Source organism: Vipera ursinii, assembly GCF_947247035.1.
Source record: "Vipera ursinii genome assembly, chromosome: 1".
Classification (NCBI taxonomy): Eukaryota; Metazoa; Chordata; class Lepidosauria; order Squamata; family Viperidae; genus Vipera; species Vipera ursinii.
The window spans coordinates 273138161-273163708 of NC_139512.1; the positions used below are offsets into that span (position 1 = coordinate 273138161).

General features: G+C 38.1%; 1 protein-coding gene and 1 long non-coding RNA gene across 2 annotated transcripts in view; one reads left to right on the forward strand and one right to left on the reverse strand.

The window, feature by feature from the left end:
* The window catches only part of LOC310631954, a 177230-nt gene that overhangs the window by 150824 nt on the left and 858 nt on the right, over positions 1–25548 (reverse strand). The gene's annotated exons all lie outside the window — the stretch shown is intronic.
* The window catches only part of PLEKHG1 (pleckstrin homology and RhoGEF domain containing G1), a 139549-nt gene that overhangs the window by 17315 nt on the left and 96686 nt on the right, over positions 1–25548 (forward strand). Inside the window, exon 2 of the mRNA XM_083348722.1 lies at positions 13600–13673. Coding sequence (XP_083204848.1) covers positions 13625–13673 — 49 coding nt within the window. The 5' untranslated portion in view covers positions 13600–13624. The remainder of the gene's footprint in view (positions 1–13599; positions 13674–25548) is intronic.

Below are 25548 nucleotides of genomic sequence, written 5' to 3' on the forward strand. Positions count from 1 at the left end.
GTTTGCTCAGGTATTGGAGGTCACTCTTGTCTCCATTATGCAATGAGTACACAAGAGAGAAGTCTTTATACCGCGTTTCCTCGAAAATAGGACCCAGCTAGAAAATAAGCCATAGCCTGATTTTTAAGGACACTCATAATATAAGCCCCACCCCAAATAAGCCCGTTAAGATTGTCAGCCAGACGGACACATTTAGTACCATATTTTCCCCAAAATACGACCTAACTGGAAAATAAGCCCTAATGCGTCTTTTGGAGCAAAAATTAATATAAGACACTGTCTTATTTTGGGGGAAACAGGGTAATAAGTAAAGAGAAGAAGGCCTTGCCAGTGTCTGGTTATTTTGACATTTGAGCAGACTATAATCTGCACAAACTGTAGGTTGTAGTTCTGTCAGTCGTTTTATATTAACCAAACTTGATAAATACTTCTATTATGCAAAGCACCTGAAAGCAGAACAAAAAGCAACGGATGGAAATTAATCAAGGAGAGAACCAACCTAGAAATAAGAAAATTTTCCTGATAGAACAATGGAATGGGCTTGCCTCCAGTGGAACAGTGGAACGACTTGCCTCCAGAAGTTGTGGGTGATCCAACACTGGAGATTTTAAAGAAGAAATTGGACAACCATTTGTCTGAAATAGAGTTTCCTGCTTGAACTCTGTTATTCTGTTAGTCAGTGAGAGGAATGTAAAGAAGGAAGCCATGGCTTTCTATATTCCTGATGGTGGATTTCTGATTTATTTCAGTGGGAAAGAAGTATCTTAACTAGATTCTGGTGCTGGAGAGGAAAAACTGTTGGATATGTTCACAAATAAGCTGTACTGTCCGAACATACTCATAAAATGCCAAGAATTGTTATGTAATTATTTTGGAACTTTGCTTATTTTAAGTGGAATCTCTAAAAGTCTGTTTTATAAACTACTTTTTGTATGCCAATGGAGAACCTGTATACTTGAATTGGTAGTTTACATGTCAAGCAGTAGATTTATGCTAAAAATAATAGTTTCTAAAGGAGCTGAACTTATTTCCAAAAAGTTAGCTGTGTTAGCTTTTTGGAATGAAAAATAATCTTTGGCATAAGATTAACTATTATCATAGCAGAGATGTGGAAGGACCTCGTTTCTTGATCACCTTAATAGTTCTTTGATTTTATTGTTAAAAATATGCCTTTGTAAAGTAGAAGTAAAAATACTTTTCCTATTATTAGTCTTTGCTTGTTATATGGCAGTGTGCCACTATAGAACTCAGTTTACTCCCCTTTTCAAGTGTTTTTCATTTTTAAAAAATGTGTACATTAAGATAGATATTCCCACCAGGGCTGATAAAATGATTTAAATTCATAGATTCTTCAGTGAAATGTTTACTTTGCATCTCTTTGGGAAAAACTGGGAATTCAGGAAGTTGAAGTTCAGTATATTAAAAAGCATCAGGTTGGCGAAGGCTGGTTTAAAATGTTTTTCTTCTCATATTCCAGTTGCTGAAATGATAGTCATGGATCAGGAATTTTGTTTTTGATTGTATTGTCAGCTTTGATAACACTCACTACAATCAACATCAATTTGATGACATATAATCAGTCATGTTGGGAATTATGTAATGGTTGAGTTTCATACACTTAATCCCATCTCTTCAGATATGTGCACATAGCAGCTATGTAGGTAGGCCCATACTTAATCTGTTGTACTTTGGAGCAGAAAAAATGTGATCTGAATATGGCGGGGCGGGGGTATTAATTTATGTTCTTTGCTACCGGTAGACTGATTTTTTTAAAACACTGCATATCATTGGCACTTTGAACCACTGAAGAGGATAGGGCCTATTAGGACAGTCTGCCTTAGGGACCTGATGTATCCAGAAGATTTCTAGAGGAACCTTCAGGATTTTTGTGATAATCTGATTCTGTCTTGTACCTAGTTGAGTTCCGAAATAAAGAGACGGCCTGGTCCATGATTTGAGGATCATCTTAGACGTGACGTTCTTGTTAAAGGAGTACCAGGCTACATCAGAAATTGCCTTACCAGGCATAACTCTGGATGTCTGGTTTGAACACTGAGAGAGAATCTCTTAAGAGGTAGTTCCACTTCCAGTTGTAGAAAGACCACCAGGTGAGGGCTTTTGGGTAGTGGTATCCAGTCTGTGGAATAAGCTCCCCCCCCAATGACATGTACCTTCAGGTCCCTTTCTGGTAAAGCTTTAAAACTCTTTATTTCAGGAAGCCTTTGGTTCATTGGGAAAATATGGAACACCATTTGAGTGTAGAGCAGCTAATGAATCTGCTTGTATTATTATGTGATATTGCTCTTTTTTAATGTAGCTACTGACCAGTCTTTTTTGTTTGGATGTTTTTTTTAAAAAAAGTATTGTTAAATAAATAACATTGTTCCTCATTAAAGTGTCATGTAGCTAAAATAAAGGAAAAGATATACTCTGGCTTCTTTTCAAATCATATAAATCTTCTGCCTTTTACTAAAGGAAAAATAAAAAAGGAGGGAAAAAGAAAATGTGACTTGGAATCCCAGCTATTCACGATAACAACACATCTCTAAAAAGGCACACACTGTTATTAAACATTTTAAGACAAGGGTAATATTTAAGACATGTCAACCTTCTTGTTAGTTGCAGGGAAGCAGATGGCTCTTTTCCTGTGACATTTTCTATTGTTACAGTCAAATGATGTGGGAAATGTGTACACTTCCTTTTGTATCCAAGAGATAGAGATTCTTAATTAGCGACTGCTTATATTTGCTGACATAAAGGAAATGAATGGGCATTTGTGATTATTGCACATCTGTTGCTTTGTCTTAAGCATCCTGTTCTCTGGTGAAACTGTCTTCAAGATACCTTTTCAGTGGTCATGAAACCCAGGCATCTGTTTGTGTTCTTTACACAGCTGACCTTGTGTGGGCAGGGCTTGAATGTTAAGTCTGCTCTGGCCAAGAATCTTAATCCTGGGGTGGGAGACCACAGTATTGGGGAATTTGAGGGCGTCAGTCGAAGAACTTCTGAGAAAAAGGCAGTGGCAAACTGCTTTCACTATCTTGCTAAGACAACTACAGTACTTGAATATATCAGTGATTGATACATCCATGATTGTCATCAGTGATTGACTCTGAAACATTGCTTATACAATTACATATGAGAGATGTTTGGTTGGGTTTTTTTTGTGATCCCAGGTTAATTACAAAATAGCATTCTAAAAATCTCTTGAAATAATTATAGTTGCATAATAGTATATGTTTTAATAGTGGTTTTGTGAAGCAGTTTTGTATACTTAGAAAAGCTGTTGACCTTAGATCTAATATTAGGCAGCATATGCTATTTAGATGAGCTCAGGGCCACTTCACATGTCCAGCACTATAAAAAGTTATTAACTTTTAAATTAAGCTGTGGTTTGACATTAAATGAATGAGAATTGAATTTCAAAACTTTCCACTTCTTTCTCCTATTGTACAATTGAATAGAAAATATCAGAAGGGTTTGGTTTCATTTTTAATTACCTTAGCTTAGTGTTATAACTGAGCACATGCTTTGCATATGAAAAATCTCAGTCACAGATATAGACAGGCAAGAATTCTCTCTGAAATCCTAGGATCACCACTAAGCTGAATGATTTGTGTTTCTGAATCCAGCACTGTAGATTTTAACTTTCATAATGCATAACCTGCATGTTGTCATCAGGGCTTGAAGATAATTGTGTGATTCTGAGTAGATTTCTTTTGTAAAGCAGAAGTGTATAAAGAAAGATTGAGTTGATTTTTATACAGAGGGTGGATCGAGGCATTATTTTGGTAAATGCAGGTTCTTAGGCAGGGGTCTTCATACTTGGCCCTTTTATGACTTGTGGACTTCAACTCCCAAAATTCCTCAGCCAGCATGCCTGGCTGAGGGATTCTGGGAGTTGAAGTCCACAAGTAATAAAATTTTCCTAGGATAAAATAATTTATTTTTTTCAGTAACAATTGGATTTCCAAACTTGGATGAAACATGGAACAACTGTGGAAGAAAGAAGAGAAGAAAATTGACTGTAGCAAAGCTTGGCAATTATTCCAATAATATTGTTACAGTATATTAAAATGTAACTTGAAAAGATTGAGGTGAGGAACCTTTGAACTTCCATGTATTGTTGGATTCCATCTCCCAGCCAGCCTGATGAGAGTACAGTAATTCAACAGCACCAGATTCTCTAGCCTGCTCTGGGAAAGAGTCTTGATATGCCAAGTGATATGTTATGTCAAGTAGGCAGTATAAGAACTACAAAACTAGAAAGCCATAGTTTCCTTCAAAAATTGAAGTCTAAGGAACCTCAAGCTGGGACTCTATTGGCTATATGGGCGCCATAGCTCAGTGATCATTCTTTTGTAGTTCTCATAATGGGGATATGACTGTGTAGTTGGGCTCTATCATTTAGGAATGGGTGCAAAAAATGAAACTATGGACTTGTGTCTTTGCAGATAGGTTCTCGGGCATTTGAACTGTGTATTGGTTAAATGATATTAAATATGTAATTTTTCTGAATGTTCATGATATGGAGATACTGAATAAGCTAGCAAGAGCCAAACCATTTGGACTTAGGTTTTTTCGTGAAGAAAAAAAAGGGTAAGTTTTCGTCACTGTGGCATTTTATTGATTTGCAGGGGAGGTTTCCATATATCTTAGTCCACTGTGTCTGAGAAATGGAGGTTGTTTTCATCGTAGCAGATGATTAGAGGCTTCTACATAGGGTAAGACTGGGAAAATGACAGTTCTAGGCTGAATGATAGCCTTCTATACAGTAGTCCATTACTGTGGTTCTTAATAAGTTGCAGATTCAGCAGAAAGTGTCCACAAGCCATAATTGCTTTGGAGACTGAACTCAGTTGGTTTTCAGTATGTATAAGCATCTGTCGTCCTTTTGAATCATGCTGATATAGATAGACATATTGGTCCTGCTGACTTCTAGCACAGAAACAATTATGTTTATTATTGCCTTTGGAAGCGTAAATATATGCATGTGTAAAAATGTTTTTTTTAAATCTTTATAGTGGTAGAGATGCAGTGGTCTAAAGTGGAAAATTACAGCATACACTTACTGCTAAAATAATATTTGTATGTGGATTTGTATTTTATACTGAACATGGAATAAAGATTTATACATTTATTAAACTAGTATTAGTTAATATTGTGACTTGTTGTGCATGTTTCTATAAATATCAGGAGCATTTTGTTGCTTAGTCATTTATGTGAGCAATTTTGGAAGAAAATGAGGCTTTCTCTATATATGTGTCTGGCAATGTGCTACTGTCTGCACTATTCCTTTTTCTCCAGTCGAGGCCTTGACTGAGGCTCTTGTTCTTGATAACCAAATTTTAACTGCATTATAGTGTGGATGATTCATTATGTTTAAGAGCATCTACCCTGAAGTGTCTTGGCAGTACATGGGTTGTGTACTAATACAGGCTTTGAACAAAAATAATGCATTCATGAACTTTCTGGAAAATGTTGATTCGCTGTTAATAGAGCACTAAGAAGAAATCAGATCATCATGCGATGAAAAAGTGCTGGGTCAATTCGCAGTAGTACAGATCATGTAAAATTTGCCGTTTTGTGGTAATTTAGACTGCTGTGAGTTGTGGCATATTCAATTTAACTACTGAAGCATTGCTTCATCATTTGACCTCTTCAGATATGCAAACCTTCAGAAGTCTTCCCAAACAATGTGCCATGTTCAGCGCCTACAGGGGCTATAAAGTAACCCTAATTAAAAACAAACCTCAGATTATGAAGCTGTCTTTCTTAACTGTGATTGAGGCTGTGTTACTTCCAACAGGCCCTCTGCCACGTATTACCCTCCAGCTATATATTATCTTATTTGAATTAGCTTGCTTCAAATACAAAATACATTTTTTTTGAGCACCCTGGAACCCAAAAGATTTCCAAGTGCTTGAAACAATTACAACAATACATTTAGGGCAGAACTGTTTCAAAAGACATCAGAAGATCGGCTGTTTGGCGGGTCGAATCCCGAGTGCCGCGTAGCAGAGTGAGCGCCTGTTACTCGTCCCAGCTTCTACCAATCTAGCAGTTCTAAACCACGTAAAAATGCAAGTAGAAAAATAGGGACCACTACGGTGGGAAGGTAACAGCGTTCCGTGCACCTTTGGCGTCTAGTCATGCCGGCCACATGACCACGGAGACGTCCTCGGACAAGCGCTGGCTCTTCGGCTTTGAAATGGAGATGTGCACCGGCCCCTAGAGTTGGAAACGACTAGCACGCATGTGCGGGGGAACCTTTACCTTTACCTAAGACATAAAAATTGTTAGGGATATATAGCAATATTGGTGATAATGACTTGCATGGAATATGTAGAAAGATGTGTCCTGTTAGGTCCATTTTTGTAACCATTTCCAATGTGGAGACAGGATATCCTTAGGCCAGTAGGGATACATAATACTTTTTGGATACATGCTGTGTATCACATTGACCTAGTTCACAGGTCTGCAACCTGCGCCTCCGGAGCCGCATGCGGCTCTTTCAGCCATCTCCTGCGGCTCCCAGTCCTCTGCCATGTGCAGTCCAAAAAAATAAATAAAGTGGGACTAAAAAAGTTCAATCAATTCAAATATGCAGGGTAGGTGCATATCTCGCCTTGGCTCCACTCTTCAGTCAAACCCTGTTCTGCGCATGTGCGCATGTACGCGCATGCGCACACATTTTTTTGCAGCTCCCAGTTTTTCCTTTTGTGAGGGAACCGGTTCCGAGTGGCTCTTTCACTGTTTCAGGTTGCTGACCCCTGACCTAGTTAATATTTATTCCTTTTAAACAATATCCATGGGCTTGACTTGTGCTTTTAATTGATTCTTTATGTAACATGGAAGGATGCAAGCAGCCAGTGGTTATCTGTTGATTCTTGGTTGATGTGAAAGGTTTGATTGACACGGCCGTGATGGATTGATGTCTGCAGCATATAAAAGATCATGACATGGAATTTAAGAGGAGTAAATAGTAAAGAGTGCAACTTTTTGAATACATTGAAAAGGAAAAAAGCCAAGGAGTATATTAGAGATGTTAATGAAAGTGGTTCTGTTTTGAATTAATACAGTCTGGGGGAGCAATTACTCCATTTGGTTTTGATATGTAGTTTAAGCTCAAGTATTACATACAGTCTCTATACACATGGAAAGGGAATAAATATACATCTAAAAGAAGGTTATTGTTTATGATAAACAGTTGAAAAAAAATAATGAAGGATGCAAGGGTGCTGAAGGGCTCTGAATGTGGAATGGGCCATTTTTTGTTAATGTAAAGAATAGGTCATTAAAAATATGAAAAGTATGGAGTTATGCCAGTGGAAAGTCTGAAAAGCTTGCTAGATGAAACAATTAAATGAAGGGCTGAGGATGAGAAAAATGTATATAAAAGAATGTTTGCTACAAAAAATAATATGTACAGATAGTTGCAGAGAATAAGGAATAAGAAAAATGTAGTGATTTTGATGAAAATAACGTTTTGTTTTTAGAAGTGAGGTGAAGCTAAACCAGAACACTGTGGATGAGGTAGTTCTATGACTTGTTTAACTTCTGCATAACACTACATGTGTACCCGATTATTGAAAGAATGTTGTTATTGTTCCATGCAAAGGGAAAGCAAGAATGATTGCAAATGTTAGAGGGGGATTAAATTGTTAAGTGTCTATTGGAAAATGTTTGGCAGAATTCTGATCAAAACTGTATTCTCATAAGACAGCAAAATTGAAGAATTAGGGAGCGATTTTTTTTCTATTTAGCAGGTAACTGAGAAATGTATTAACACAAGGATGAAAGTTCCTTTTTCCTTATTTATTCATTGATTTAAAGAAGTGTAAAGTGAAGTGATATATTATGCAGTGTTTTGCATAGAGGTTCTGCTTGCTTAATGTAATAGGAATAATATATAACAGAAATGAAGCATGTATGAGAACATGGAATGTTTACATAATAGTTCTTCACTGATTAGTTATGGATTAATGTGTAAGGACTCAAGGAGTGCCTGTGAGGATGTGACAGATGTGTTGGTTGGGGATGACAATGCTAAACTTTAGTACTCTCTCATTCATTGAGTGAAAGAAGGAAAAATGGTAAAGGCTGAAGAACAGTAGAGGGATGTAGCTGATGAGGTATTCAGAAAAAAAGGTTAAAATTTAAAAAATGGCAATGTACAATTGTAGCAAACTAAGTTTTCAGTCTTGCACACTATCTTTAAGATATGCATAGTAGTGGTATTGATGTAAGATAGTTTTTAAATTCTTTGGCTTACTATTTATTACCAAAGGGCCTTGTTTAATGACCACTCATTCACTGACCATTTGAGCTTGTGATGGTCTTGAACTTACAACTGGTCCTTGAAGTTCAGCTGGCTTGCAGTTACACCATTGTAAAATGCCAGTCACATGATTGCCATTTGCAACCTTCACTGCTGATTTCTGATAGGCAGAGTCAATGGGGAAACTGGCAGAAGTTTGCAGATGGTGGCCATGTTACCTCAGATTTAATGACAGTGTGAGATTTGCTCAACAATGGCTGCCAGAAGTGCTGTTGTTTAGCAGTCACGTAACAACACATTTCATGACCAAGTTGCTTAGCAATGGAAATTCCAGCCCCAATGCCACTGTTTTAACCAAGGACTGTCTACTCTTCTTTCCTCTGCATAAAGTTGTTTGTCTTGAAAGGAAATACATACAGTATGTACTAAAATGATGTGTGATCGGGATTCATTCTAGCCACGAAGCCCTATGACATGATATCCAGTTTATCAATAAATATCAGAATATGTGCTAAATCCCAAGTTTTATTTCGAATTAAACCCTTTTCTGTAATGTGTATTAACCATCAACTGTTAATATGTAACAAAAGCAATCTATCCAGCATTGCACACAATTAGTATTGTATTCAGTGGTTGTATTTGGAAACAGTATAGTGATAGTAGAGATATATGTCTAAAAATATGACAGGGCAGAAACCACATAAGTTCAAAACGTAATGAGCTACTGTGTAGAATTCTTCCAATATAAAATGTCAATTCCCCCTGAAAATGTCACATGACTGAGTCTTAATTCCTTTTTTTGCTGAATTTATAGAATGTATGTCTTTGTCACTGTTGATACCGTTTATTCCCTTTTTACTAGGTGGCTCCAGCTAAATGATTTTATCATTTTAAAAAACTACTTTGTGTAACAGTTTTTCTGTTACAAATTTAAAACTACATTACATGAAGGTGCATTAGATAAAATTATGGCATTACTTATTTCAGTCGTGTAATTAGTTACTGCAGCCAAAATGGAGGCTATTTGTTAATGCCTCTTAAATCCATTTTATGTTATGCATCCTACTGAACTGCTGGGATCAGCATTGTGGATGGTTAGACCATTAGTGGTCTTTCTAGTCTAGGGATGAGTATAGGATTGATTCTGGTTTCCAGGATTTTCAGCCTGTGGTTCTACCCTAAGATAACAGGGAACTGATCCATTTTCTTTTACATTTTGGCAAAACCATTCCTGTCCAAGCAGATTTCTGCCTCTCTTAAGTATTTTCTCTCTTTTTGAGCCCTTATACGTTCTCTCCTTTACCTGTAATATGTTCTGAGAATTTAGGAGGTTGTAGAAGCAAATTTCCATCCATAGAAAGAGTTAGTTGGATACTGTCCTTTCATTTATATCTATTTCTTGTACAGTTGCAAGAAAAAGTATGTGAACCCTTTGGGATTACGTGGAGTTTTGCATGAATTGGCCATAAAATGTGCTCTAAACGTCATGTAAGTCACAACAATCGAAAAACACAGTCTGCTTAAAATAATACTACACAAACATTGGCTGTTGTCATGTTTTAATTGAACATAAGATGGAAACATTCACAGTGCAGGATGGAAAAAGTATGTGAACCCCTAGCCTAATGACTTCTCCAAGAGCTAATTGGAGCCAGGAGTGAGCCAACCTTGACTCCAACCAGTGTGATGATATTGGATGTGTTGCTGACAGCTGTCCAGCCCTTTAAAAACACACACCTGTTTTGGGTTTACTGGTCTCAAGAAGCACTGTCTGATGTGACCCATGCCTCGCAGAAAAGAGCTCTCAGAAGACCTACGATCAAGAATTGTTGACTTGCATGAAGCTGGAAAGGGTTACAAAAGTATCTCCAAAAGCCTTGATGTTCATGTGTCCACGGTAAGACAGACTGTCTACAAATGGAGAAAGTTTAGCACTGTTGCTACTCTCCCTAGGCGTGGTCGTTCTGTAAAAATGACTGCAAGAGCACAGCGCATAATGCTTAATGAGGTAAAGAAGAATCCTAGAGTGTCAGCTAAAGACCTACAGAAATCTCTGGCACATGCTAACATTTTTGTTGACACATCTACAATAAGGAAAACATTAAACAAGAATGGAGTACATGGGAGGACACCACGCAGGAAGCCATTGCTGTCCAAAAAAAATATTGCAGCACATTTGAAGTTTGCAAAAGAGCACCTGGATGTTCCACAGCACTACTGGCAAAATATACTGTGGACAGATGAAACCAAAATTGAGTTGTTTGGGAAAAACACACAACACTATGTGTGGAGAAAAAAAGGCACAGCACACCAACATCAAAACCTCATCCCCACTGTAAAACATGGCGGAGGGAGCATCATGGCTTGGAGCTGCTTTGCTGCCTCAGGGCCTGGACGGATTGTTGTCATTGATGGGAAAATGAATTCCAGAGTTTATCAGGACATTTTGCAGGAAAACGTACGACCATCTGTCCGCCAACTGAAGCTCCGCAGAGGATGGGTGATGCAACAGGACAATGACCCAAAGCATACAAGTAATTCAACAAAACAATGGCTTCAACAGAACAGAATACGCCTTCTGGAGTGGCCCAGTCAGAGTCCTGACCTCAACCCGATTGAAATGCTGTGGCATGACCTTAAGAGAGCGATTCACACCAGACATCCCAAGAATATTGCTACACTGAAACAGTTTTGTGCAGAGGAGTGGTCCAAAATTACTCCAGATCGTTGTGCAGGTCTGATCTGCAACTACAGGAAACGTTTGGTTGAGGTTATTGCTGCCAAAGGAGGGTCAACCAGTTATTATTTATTTATTTATTTATTTATTTGTTTTTATAAACCGCCCTTCTCCCGAGGGACTCAGGGCGGTGTACAGAATAAGATAGGCATACAGAATGAACCGTAGTGAAAAACAAACAATAGTAAAATACAAATTGGGACCCCAATAAGAGCTATCAGGCCAGGCCGGACTGCTGGAACAGGTAAGTTTTTAATTCGCGCCGGAAGGTGCGGAGGTCGGGGGCCATCCGGATTTCGGTTGGCAAGCTGTTCCAGAGGGCTGGCGCACCCACTGAGAATGCCCTCCCCCTGGGGGCCACCAGCCGACATTCCTTGAGCGGTGGCACCCTGAGGAGGCCCTCTCTGTGGGAGCGCACAGGACGGTGGGGCGTTGACATTGGCAGAAGGTGCTCCCGCAGGTAGTCCGGACCCATGCCATGTAGGGCTTTGTATGTCATTGTCAGCACCTTGAACTTCACACGGAAGGCAACTGGAAGCCAGTGCAGCGCACGGAGGAGAGGTGTGATATGGGAGTATCGGGAGGCTCCCAAGAGTGTCCGCGCCGCTGCACTTTGCACCAGTTGAAGCTTCCGAGTGGATCTCAAGGGCAGCCCCAAGTAGAGAGCGTTACAGTAGTCTAGGCGAGAGGTCACAAGAGCATGGGTGACTGTACGTAAGGCATCCAGGTCCAGATAAGGCCGTAATTGGCGAACTAGTCGAACCCGGGAGAAGGCCCCCTTGGTCACAGCTCCTATGTGATCTTCCAGGGAGAGCTGCGAGTCAAGGAGGACACCCAGGTTGCGGGCCCTATCAACAGGGGATATTAAGTCCAAAGGTTCACATACTTTTTCCACCCTGCACTGTGAATGTTTCCATCTTATGTTCAATTAAAACATGACAACAGCTAATGTTTGTGTAGTATTATTTTAAGCAGACTGTGTTTTTCTATTGTTGTGACTTACATGACGTTTAGAGCGCATTTTATGGCCAATTCATGCAAAACTCCATGTAATCCCAAAGGGTTCACATACTTTTTCTTGCAACTGTACATTTATTTGTGCAATAACAGTACATTATTAATATATATGTCAAGTAGAGGTAAGGATAGTGTTTCTGAGTAGTTTCTTTTCCCTTTAAATAGGTATGGACCATGTAATGTCTGGGAGTGATCCAGGTTAATGCATCAGCGGTGTGATTGTTTTTCCAGTGTAATTCTAAATCAAATACAGTATTGCTGATTTGTATTCTGATAATCTCCTAGCACTTCAGCTTTTCAGTAAGCTGTCTCAGTTGTGTTGTGGGTGCCTGTAGTAACATGTTTTCATCACTCAATAGTGTATACTTAGGAAGAATAAATTAATTGAATACTGGACAGATTGTTCCTTGACATTGCTTTAACATTTATTTAAACTTAATATTGGAAATTGGCAGGAGTGAAAATGAAGTGCAAAGGATTGATAACCCTTAAAGGCCACTTAACTTTTTAAAAGGCCCAAATTCAGCTTTCTCTCTAAGTGCAAAAATTATCTCTTATGAGGGCTAGGGCCATTAGATGAAACTAAGTAATGGTCCCTAGTCACAGAAATAGACTTGTCAGAAGTCCTTCAGGATTTGTTAAACTGCACAAAGGAATTCTACATAGGCACTTGGAAGAAAATTCTTAGTAATACTATAAATTTATTGTGTTGTTATGGTTTGACCCGTTTCAGGTTAAAATAATAGGGAGCAAGTGGAATAGTTACAAATGTGGGACAAATATAGTGAAGTCACAGAGGCTGATATTTTATAGCAGGGGTGTCAAACTGGTGGCCCGCAGGCAGGATGCATCACGCACAGGCCACACCTACCCCAGCTTCGAAAGGCAAAAAACGTTGGGTTACGTCACAAGATGCAATCGAGTTTGACACCCGTGTTTTAAAGTTTATTTGTTAAATTTATATATTGCCCTCTTTACTGTCCAAGGTGACTCTGGAAGATTTTCAATAGGCATTATGTTTATAGGCACAGGATTTCTGGGTTCAACCTTGCTGCCTACTTCTTGCCCCACAAGTTCAACAAAATTTATTGTCCACTAATAGTGCCTGCGTGTTTGCTAAAAGATTTGGTGGTTGTCCATATTTCTGTAATCTAAATATAATAACCCAAAAGCAGGATCACAATAGGGGCCCCTCTGGAAGAGAATTGAGGGAGGCAGGAGTGAACCACTGAGGAAAAAGACATTACTTCTGCTTGCTTTTGAAGGAACAAAGGAAAAGAGAATGGGCATTTTTAGCTGCAAAAATCTGAGCGAACACTTGATTTTAGAAGGCCAGGTATGGTGATCCATCCTTTTCCTCATCCATCTTCCTACAGTTGCTGAATGACCTTAATGCCTGGCTACTGTCGCTATCATAGGTGTGCCCTATTGGGGAGGTTTGACTGGAGGCCCAGAGCACTACACTTATAGGTTATAACCTAAATTTTAACCAAAAAAAGTTTTTTTTTGTTTAGCTGTACTGGCTTCAACATGAAAATTTTCCTTTTTTAAAAATGTCCTTCAGGTGTTACTGAAGTTTCTCAGCTGAGATGCCAGATAAAACACCAGCGAATAAAGAAACTTTAACCAAGAATGAAGGTCAGTATTGTTTTCCTCTTGAATAATCCTATCCAGCTTTTTTAAAGGACAGATAACATCCCTGTTTGTCAATGTAGTTGAAACACATAATCCTTGTTGCATTTCTTTGATCAAGGTAATTTAGTAGATGTAGAAATGCAATGTTTTCAGGAAAGAAGAAGATAATTCAATCAAATAATAGCAGGCTAAGGGCGTACTAGCTTCTAATCTTAGCTATGTGAGAGAGGAGTACATATGAGATTGTAATGGTGGATATTTATACATTTTGGCACCAGAACCATATTTATATGTGACTTAATTTTATACTAAGAAAGATGTCACAGCTAATTCAAAGGAGTCGAACACAGTGAAGCATTATAGAATTATTAATTTATTTTTCAAAATCAGTTTTGGGAACCAAATGTCATAAAATAATTAGGAAAAAGAAAATTGTTTTTTACAAGGTTAGTCTGAAATTTGTGGTTCTAAAAGAAGGTTATATGCACTCATAACAAAAAATAGAATTCAAAATATTTAGATGGAATATGCAATTATGTTGCTTAACTCATAGTCTGCTTTGTGGTTATTTTATTCTTTCATTGTCATACCTTCTGCTAGTGTTTTGAGCCATTGTAACTTGGCTATTCTGCCAGGAATAAGTATAGATTTTTCTGAAGAAAGATGCTGTCTGCAACCACTTTCTGCAAAGTGATGAGTTTCAAGTATAAATTATTAGTAACCTCAAAATCACTTAGTCTTCTTAAAAATGTTACATGGTTATACCTTTTTTTCTCTTCAATGATTTTTTTAAAAAAGATGATAAAGTATAGCTGACTGAAAGAAGAGAGATTAATAACATAAGTAACCAATTCATCTTTTTCTAACTTTGTTTTAAAATTATGCTGGCTGTTGCTTTGAATAGTTTATCAAATTGTATTATGTCATCTGTTGTACCTTGAAAAATTATTGAAAAATAAGTAGGATTTTAGGCAAGGCATTTTGGGACAAGGTACTTAAAAATATTTCAGAGAAGAATGAGAATGTAGCTACTCATATTATGGTGTCATTTCTGTAGAAGTCTGACTAAGCATTGCTCAGTGACTTTACTTAATTGTTGCCCAATAACGTCAGTCATCCTTCTATTTCCTGTGCTGCTGCCATTATATTTAGAGGGACACAGTGGCTCAGTGGGTTAGGATGCTGAGCTTGTCGATCAGAAGGTCGGCAGTTTGGCGGGTCGAATCCCGAGTGCCGCGTAACAGAGTGAGCGCCTGTTACTCGTCCCAGCTTCTGCCAATCTAGCAGTTTGAAAGCACATAAAAATGCAAGTAGAAAAATAGGGACCACTATGGTGGGAAGGTAACAGCGTTCCGTGCACCTTTGGCATCTAGTCATGCCGGCCACATGACCATGGAGACGTCCTCAGACAAGCGCTGGCTCTTCGGCTTTGAAACGGAGATGAACACCGGCCCCTAGAGTCGGAAACAACTAGCACGCATGTGCGGGGGAACCTTTACCCTTTACCTTTACCTGCCATTATATTGTGAAAATATGGCCAGCATAAATTTGTCCTCAGATTCCATAACATTCCCAAGTCTTGCATTCTGCAAAAAAAGATCCCAGAATTCTAGGACCTATTTGGAAAATCTTTTTTTTAATGCCCTTGTAATATATTTCTTAAAATTTTTACTTTCAAATGTTTTAAGTTGGGGAAACACTTAGAAGAAATTTAGCTTCTGAGCCTTTTTTCCCTCTGTGTAGGAAAATTATTTGGAAAATTGAAGGATAGAAGAATATGTCCAACCATTTAACTTTTTCAGCAATTATTTGCTGCTAAATATTTAAACTAGAAACGTATTGCAGAATTTGTGTTTTTTTTCTTTTCTAACAATTTACTTTTTAAAATTCAGTCAAAAATTGTGCTAGGTTTTCCACATACACAATGACTAGTGAAAATAAATTAGCTTCAAACCATAACTGGAATTGCTTGTTTCTACTAAGCATAGACAAATTTAATCACAGTTTAGGGTTTAGATTACACTGTGATTAATCACTACAGGAAACAGAAATATCCAGTCTCTTCCCAAAGGTGCTTTTTTGAAAAGACAACTGTACTTTCTTGCTTTTAAAATGTTTACCTTCTTATCCATGAAGCTTCTTCAGAACAAAAAAGCACCTTTGAGATCACCGTGATTTAAATAATTGAGAATCTCCAAACACATCCAGTGTCTTCCTTACAGCTGAAGATGGAATAGTGTATAAGTTTAAGGCTTATGATGTCTTGTTCTTACAACATGAAATCATGAGCTTCCGTATATGAACCAACTGTGAAGTTTTATTCATTGGCTAGGCTTACATACCATTTTCAGCAGTGGTTTATTTTTACCGTGGTTTATTGAGCAAAAGATCATAGTGACCTTTTCACTCATTACAATAAGCCATGAACAATGATCCACAAATCACAATACATGGCTTTAAACATTAAATTGAGCTGAAATGAAACAAACCTGTTTGTGACTTAGGGTGTTATATGACTCTGGCTATTGCTTCAGCAGATAATTTATGGCAGTTTTATTTTGTAATCAGTTTTGAAGAAAGTGCATTTCATTTCTTAAAGCTACATCTAACATCATGATCAAAAAGTCCCATTTTAAAGAATGTTCCAGTTTATACTCTTTTTATTCAGTCATGTAGGTTAAAATTGTTCAGTAAACAGAAGCAAAATGAATAGATTTCTTTAATTAGTTAAAAGATAAACCTTATCTTTATGCCTTTAGATAGGACATACTGTTTTTCTCCTACCTTCCCTCATCAAGTCCTTTTGGTCAATAAGAATACCCATAATTCCTAACTGGTTTATTATATCTCCTCAGAAGATATAATACTTATGCACATGAAGCATAAGTAGGAAATGTTTTAGAGAAATCCATATACTTGGTCTCTGGCATGAGAGACTCCTATTACATGAGTCTTCAAAGGATAGTAAATGGGATAATGCATAAAAACAAGACTTGATTTATTCTAGTCCTTCTTACATAAAATATCCTTAATCTAGCTAGAGTACTGGGATGTCTCTTCACTGGAATCCTTTTTTTAAAAAAAATATTGGCTTCTTGTTTCACATGCTCATACATAAATAAAATCAAAGGTAATAATGATGACTACTTTTTAAAAAAGTATTTCTTTAATCACCTTAGCAATTAATGTATAACATTCTGTCCAAGTTAAAAAGTAAGCTATGAATTAAATTTAATCTGTTATAAAAAAATCCTTTAATGCATAGTAGTTATCTGGATTTGATTGGGCTTTTTTTTTGCTTATTTCTTTTATTGTGGTTCTATTTATTTTGTTGTATTAAGTATTGATTTTATATTGTTAGGGCCACCCAGAACTGGCCTGGAGTCAAAGTAAATAAATAAATAAACAAAAAGAGGAAAAGTGCAGGGAAAGAAAAACAAAGGGGACGAGTAAAATAAAAACAAAATTTAAAAAAAAACTTGACAAAACTAAAAACAAAAAAATTTCAACCTACCCTATACCTAAGTAATATCTAATTAAAAATATATCTGGTTTTTTGTCTTTTGTTTTTTTTAAAAAAAATATTTAAAGAAAAATTAAGGCTTTGTTCAATTTTAACATTATGATTCATTGTGTAAACAATAAATTAAATCCAGACCATATAGAATCGTATTGTCTATTCTAGAAGTACAAATCAAACTTGAAGGCTGAAATTTAATTAAGTCACTTTTTCAGGTCACAAGCATTCTTCCATCATTAGCTAATCACCTTATATAAGTAATGATTATTCTGAAAAATTGCCTTTGACATATTCCGGAAAATGCAAGTTATTGAATAGAGTAAAAGTTCAATTATTAAGCGGGTTAAATCATAACCAAATGTGCAAGTATTAAGATATAGATTTTTTAAAGCAATTTAGTTTTCAGCAGTTTATCATAAACTTGCACACAAGATCCTCAGAGTTGGCGTTATGATTTCTCACTTCCAAGAAGCTAAAACCCTGTACATACATTTCATTTTTAATGTAAAAGTTCCAGGACATGTGATGGCTTATATAGTTTATGCTTTGTAGGTGCAATATTGGCACAGTATAAAATGACATGTAATGGAAGCCCAATTTTAAGCTGACACAAAATTGATTTATGGCATGGTCTTCATAAGGGCATCTTTCTGCATTTTGACCCATTTTTAGTTTTGTTTGAGCAGCTTCTATTACAGCAGGAAATCCTGATCTGTTTTCCTGGTATGGTTTGCTGCCAAGCTGTTTCCTCCACAGCTGGCTAATTTTGGGGATGCAGTAATGTTTGCTAACAAGCCATTCTTCTTCTGGTAAATCTATTTTTTCTTCTTGTTTTAGGACTTGATTTTTTCAAAGTTTTCAAGGCATCTGAATAAATCATTTTAGCAATTTTCCTCTTTTCCCATATTCTTCCTGAACAGCTGCAGGGGATAAATTTATCCAAATTCTTTGTATCCCCCCCTTTCCTGGTTTTTAATTTCTTTCCCCTTCCCCTCCTCTCGTTTCTTTTCCTTACCTTCAAACGTAGGGCATGATTTTATTTTAGGACGCATGCTGTCAAATGCTACAGTTGCAAGGTAAAATCTGTGCCCAAAAAAAAATGTAAAGCACACTTTAAATTTAGTAACTTTTAAGAACACATAATATAAAGTAAAAAGAAAATGAAAGCACACATTTACTTCAGGTATCTTCTTTTTAAAAATATATTCTGTTTTCTCTCCTGTTCATTTATCTTGTCTTCTGTATTATATCTGTACAGACTGAAGCAGATGGTCACTTATGTAAGAACAAACAATGTGTAACAAGGAGTAAAATAAAAAATATAACATACGCTACTACAATGGTGTATTAATTATCTTTACAAGTGTAAATCTAAAATATTACAATATGAGGTAAATATACATATCACCTAAAACAAGATAGCTAACACGTAAAACCCCTGAAGTGATTAATAAAACAGAAGTGACCAGTTATTTATTTATTTATTATTTATTTATTTTTGGGACTTATATGCCGCCCTATCTCCCGAAGGACTCAGGGCGGCTAACAACAATAAAAAACAACAATACAAAAATTTAAAAAGAATTAAATAACAGCCCCAAAATAAATTAACTACACAGTTAAAAAATTAAAAAATATTTAAAAAACCAACATCAATCCAGGTCAGCCTGATGGAAGAAAAAAGTTTTGAGGTCGCGGCAAAAGGACCGGAGGTCCGGGGCCATCCAAAGCTCAAGGGGGAGTTGGTTCCAAAGGGCTGGTGCTCCCACAGAGAAGGCCCTCCCCCTGGGGGTCGCCAGCCGACATTGTCTGGCCGACGGCACCCTGAGGAGGCCCTCTCTGTGTGAGCGCACTGGGCAATGGGAAGTCGTCCCCGGTAGCAGACGGTCCTGCAAATATCCCGGGCCTAAGCCATGTAGGGCTTTAAAGGTAAGTACCAGCACCTTAAATCTTATATTATTTTCATAATGGCAACACAGAATTTGGCCACTGCACAAGTGATAAAGGGTTTTTGCATATTCTAAGATAGTTCATATAAAAATTGTCCTGATCTTTCTGAAAATTTACTTAGTAGGAGCAGAATATAAGCAGACCTAATATCCCTGCAGAATTTACAGTATAATAATGCATACAAAGTGGTTTCAATCACTTTATCACTACCTGGGCAGGAGCACAGCATAAAGATTGAGCACAGAAGCTGATATTGTCACCAATTCTTCAGCTTGCTTTCTTTTCCTGGAAGTATCCATTTCTCTAGATTAACCTAAAACAAACTTTTGTTTTTTCTAAAAAAAATGTATGTTGTAAGTCAGGGGTGTCAAGCTACCGGCCCATGGGCCGGTTTCATCATAGCGAAGCCGCGCCCGCCCATTGCTGGCAAAAAGTCGCGATACGTCGCAACATGACACCCATGTTGTAAGTGGTTGAAGGGGAAAATTGGGGATTGATTTATTATGTGCCATCCAGTTGGTGTCAATTCCTAATGACCACATAAATAAATTTTCTCCATGACAATTTGTCCTTTGATCTCTCAGGACTTCAAATGTTCTACCCATTGCCACTGTAGCTGAATCTGTCCAACTTGATGTTAGTTGTCCTCTTTGTTTCTTTCCTTCTACCATCCATTAGATCCTTCACCAGAGACCTAGGTCTTTGCATAATGTGTTCAAAAATAGGAGGCATTCAGCCTGGTCACTGATGGGAAGGGTGTTTTTTTATGATCGATTTGTTTGTTTTCTTGGCTGGCTGTTGTATTCTGTTCCAACCCCAAAGTTCAAAACCATCAATACCTTTTCTATCCTGCTTATTCAGAGTTCAGCTTTTGCTTTCATAGAGCATCACAAAGGAACACCTTTCCTTGAACTATTCTGATCTCTGCAGGTACAGATGGAGACATCACAGCATCTGCACTTATTTTCCGAGACTAAATGTCATACTAAATGCTGATCTGTGATGCATTTCTTGGCTGGTGATCCTTTTATTGTTGATAATTGGCAGGAGCTGTCTACCACTTCAGTAGCTTCCTTATTGATTCTAAGCTGGACTGCTCGTGACTGTTTTCATTAGTGTGAGCTTTATATTTAATTTCAGTCCAATTTTTTTTTGCGATGCTCCTTGATTTTTATGATTAGAACATGCAGCTATCAGTATAGGATAGGTTGTTGATGTTTCTGACTTCTGCTTATCTTCCAATCCAGCTTCCTTCGATATATATTCCACATGGGTTGAGTAAATAAGGGGATAATATACAGCCTTGTCTCACTCATTTATCAACCCGAAGGCATCTGTTCCATCATATTCTGCAGCTTCCTGACCTGTATATCGGTTTTGCATCAGGACAGTGAGATGTTCTGGGTTTCCCATTTTCCTAAGCACCTTTCACAGTTTCACATGACTGACACAAAGGCCTTTCTATAATTGACAAAGTACATAGCAACTTCTTTTTTATATTCTTTGGCTTTCTCATTTATCCAGGCTGCATTAGCAGTAATGTTTAGTGCAGTGATGGCGAATCTTTTAGAGACCTAGTGCCCAAACTGCAACCCAAAACCCACTTATGTATCATCGGGTGCCGGGTGGGTGTGGCCCATTGAGTGTGTGTGGTCCATTGGGTGGGCGTGGCCCATTGGGGGGGGTATGGCGGTGGTGGTAACGGTAGACTGGGTGGGACTAAAAAGTTCGATCAATCAATTCCAACTTTGCGAGATCTTTTTTTTCCCACGAGAAGTTGAAATTGATTGATTGATTGAACCTTTTTTTTGCGCGTGGCAGCAGAGGCCTAAAGCAAAAAGGTTTTATAAAGCCCAGCTGAAGGCCTAAGACTGGGGCGATGGTGCGTGTGTCCACAGAGAAGGCTCTGCGTGCCACCTCTGGCACGAGTGCCATAGATTCACCACCACGCGTCTAGTGTTTTACAAAACCAGCTTGAACATCTGTCATCTCTTTTCCCATGGTTCTCATCTGCTGTATTGTTTTGCTAGCATGTGAAATTAAGGATCTTTTGTAGGTAGTCCTCAACTTACAACAGTTCACTTAGTGATTGTGCAAAGTTAAAATGTCACTGAAAAAAGTCCCCGTGGTTACATGATCAAATTCAGATGCTTGGCAACTGACTCATATTTATGACAGTAGCACTGTTCTGGATCATGCGATCGCACTTTGTGACCTTCTGGGAAGCAAAGTCAGATTCACTTAACAACCAGGTTACTAACTTAACAAATGCAACAATTCACTTAACAATTGTGGCAAGAAAAATTTGAAAAATGAAGCAAAAGTTACTTAAATGTTTCACTTAGCAACATAACTTTTTGGTTCCATTGTGGTTGTAACTCAAGGACTATACAATAGTTTACACACTTTGGTAACTCTCCTTTTTTATTATTGAAATCTAGATTGACATCTCATCTTTTGGTCTTTGTGTTGTGCTCCAGATTTGCTGGAATAGCTTGATTAAAACCTTTACTGGTATTCTGTCAATTCCTGTAACCTTTCTACTTTGTAATAAGGCAAGACTGATTTAACATTACCTTCTTTTAATAGAGGTTCTTTAAACTAAGGAATATAGTGTAGTCTACGTTTTCTTGGATGTTCACATCTATAATGTACACAGTATTTATGTATATTCCTAACTTTTATTATCTTGGAATCAGTTACTATCTGTTCATTGGCATCCTTTAGCACAGCGGTTCCCAACCTTTTCTATACCCTGCGCCCCTAGAACGCTTCAGATATATTCTTGCACCCCTTACAAAAGTTTGAAACAATGGCAACGATTTATGCATATACACTATAATTTTGAAAACCCAAGTTTTTGCACCCCCTGGAAAATCATCTCGCAACCCCAGGGGGTAGGAGCACCCCTAGTTGGGAACCCGTGCTTTAGCTCTTTGAGCTTGGAACCTACTTCTGACTTGAGAGATCTTCCTTTGGGTAATGTTTAAGATCATTGGAAAATACCCTAATTTTGGGAAAGATTGAAGGCAAAAGAAAAGGGGTGGCAGAGGATGAGATGGTTATTTTATTTATTTATTTATTATTAGATAGTGTCATTGCTCAACTGACATGAATTTGGACAAACTCCAGAAGACAGTGGAGGATAGGGGGTCCTGGTGATTCATGGGATTGTGAAGAGTCAGACACAATTTAGTGACTGAACAACAAATGTTTAAGAAATAAAAATACCTCCAAATCAAGCTACATTTCTGGTTATTTCATGGAAAGACTCATGTAGATTTTTTGACAACTATATGGAACTAGTTTCTCATTATTTTGGGGAAATTTTCTTTTATCATTCAGATTGCCATAACCCTGGCAAGTCTTCCATCCATTTACTAACCAAGTCCAACACTGTTTTGCTTTAATATCCAAATTACTCCTCCTTACAAAAGCATTCAGTTATCCCCACTTGTAAACGTTGATAAATATTTATCTTGTCTTTTGTCAAGTTTCTTGATATTTATGCCCTGGTATATGAGAACAACAGTTAAGCCTTTTTAACCTTCCAAATCTGCTCAGGAAAGAGAATTGGCTGAAAACATCTTTAACAGGATGGTTGCCAAGTTGGACCTTATATAGTTGAAATCCTGAGGAGAATAGTAATGAGTCTTTTAAATTGGATCTTTAAATACAATGGTTACCATGGCTTTTGCTTGGTGTGTATCCAGTTAAGAGAACAGCATTCCAATCAGCTGTGATCCAATGTTTCTTTTAATCAGGTCTATAAAACTCAGATGACATGTGAATTTAAAGTGTGGTATGTGGGAATGATACAGGAATAATCTCATAAGTGTTCTACATATTTTAAAAGAGTACCAGAAAAATAACTGCAGTTTCAGTATAATTTATTTTCCACTGATTACTACTACTTTCCAAGGCAGGTGATATATTCTTAATTTAAAAGGAAATAGGAAGCATAGTTCCACAGTACTTATATTTGAGAATATGTTCATTAAAAAAAGGTAAAGGTTCTCCCGCACATGCGTGCTAGTCGTTTCCAACTCTAGGGGCCGGTGCTCATCTCTGTTTCAAAGCCGAAGAGCCAGCGCTTGTCCGAGGACGTCTCCATGGTCACGTGGCTGGCATGACTAGACGCCAAAGGCGCACAGAATGCTGTTACCTTCCCACCGTAGTGGTCCCTATTTTTTTACTTGCATTTTTATGTGCTTTCGAACTGCTAGGTTGGCAGAAGCTGGGACGAGTAACAGGCGCTCACTCTGTTACACGGCACTTGGGATTCGACCCACCAAACTGCCGACCTTCTGATCGAGAAGCTCAGCGTTTTAACCTACTGAGCTACCGCGTCCCTATGTTCATTAAAGTTATGCAATAAATCTTGATGGGGTAGGGTTATTATGAGTTCTAATCAGGTGTTCCGATGCTAACATTTCTTAATGATTGAGATCAAATTTGATTACTTTAGACATTTTTTAATATGATCTGAACTTGTTGGCATGTAATTGCTACCATCCATAATGTCCACCAAGCTCAGATTGTGTTTCGTGGTCTCCATTTATAGATGGCAACGTAGGGAGGCATTCAACCGTACAGCACTTTGCACTTTATGTTCATGCCAAAGGGCTTTTCCTAGTGAAAGAAAATAATTAAGTAAATAATTAAGTTGATACATATACGAGGGAAAGCTATTAAATATAATAAAAGGCCTTGCTTACCACCTTAATCTCCAGGAAGAAATGTATTTACATTTTAGCCTTCATTCTTAAGTTTTAAAATTTGTACTTTTATTAAGTCTGCAGCAATAGTAGCACTTAGAATTATATACTGCTTCACAATGCTTTACAGCCCTCTCTAAGCAATTTACAGGATAAGCATATTGCTCCCAACAATCTGGATCCCCATTTTACCAACCTTAGAAGGATGAAAGGCTGAGTCAAGCCTGAATTGGTGAGACTCGAACTGCTGAAATGCTGACAGTTGGCAGTCAGCAGAATTAGCCTGCAATACTGCATTCTAACCCCTGTGCCACCATAGCTCATAATGCTTGCAGGAGTAGGGATATAAAGGCAGGATATAAATTTTATACATAATTGAAATAAAAATGTAACAGCCGTGGCTTATACTCATATTTAGAAAAAATATATATTTTGCCCAAAATGTAGATCTCTGATTTAATAGACCTCTGTCTTTTGGACTCTGAACTCTTTTCAATTAATATTTTTCTAATTTATGTAAACCTTTAAAATCCAGTGAACTTTAGATTTAGACAGATGATTAAAAAGATGTTGTATTTAGTTATATTGTTAAATTTCCGCATTTAATTGACTACCTCTGGTTTCCATTAGCTTGAAAAGAGCTTGCTGACAGAATAGGGAAAGCGGCCAGCGTTGATGTTATATAAGCAATAAAATATTGCTAGAAATAGTTCATATTTTATTTACATGGGTCAAAGTACTGAAATATAGTTTTTGGTTTGGGGATATTATGCTTCTACAGTACAATAATTTAAAACTGTTCTTACTATATCATTGTTGTTCTCGGAATGTAAGGGTTTTTTCCTAGCAATGTTGTTACCTTTAAAAATAGCACTCTTGTTAGTTTTTTTTCACCTGGGGTCTTGGATCTTTTTAATTAACTATAAATTATATTTGAAATGTATTGCTAGAAAAAATAAATACATTTACTTGATTTATTTATTTAGTTCAATTCTTAGTTTATTGGGTAGAAAAACAAAACAAGGTTAGTAGCAAATAGCAAGGCGCTGCGGACCAGCTGGGTAGCGGAGGCAGCGGCATCGTCGGCAGCGGCGACGGCGAGTACCCCGCGGGGCCCTAGCCTGTCATCTCCCCACGGGCCCGAACACCGGCGGGGGCAGTGGCGATGGGACGCCTCTAACCCGCCCCCCGAGCCGCTGCAACTGCTGCAGCCATCCGGAGTGGGGCCGGGAGATGCCGCAGACCGGCTATGCGGACCCGATCGACCACCACCGAGGGGCCTTTGACAGCGGCGCTAAACTTCTCCAGGCCCCGGTCAACCAACTCACCGAAAACCCCCCGACGGCAGCACCACTAGATGCGGCGTGGCGTCCCCGGCCCGCACCCTAGGTGCCGACGGTATCTCCGTGCCGATCAACACCCCTAAAGATGCCAGGATGCAGATGACGGCGACTAGACCACCGAGGCCATCAACATCTGGCCTCCACCAGCTCCGAACCCCCTGCCCTCCCTCGCCCCACAGGACATGATGGGCCTGGGTGCAAGCCACGGTGGCAGAGTGGCCTGTCCTACACCTGCAGCCCCATAGAGGTGAGAGCTCTATGGGGTATGCTTCACCCAGAGTGGGTCCTGGACCACCCCCAGAAGCAGAATCACAACCCATCGTGAGAGGATGGGGAGTGGCCTGCTT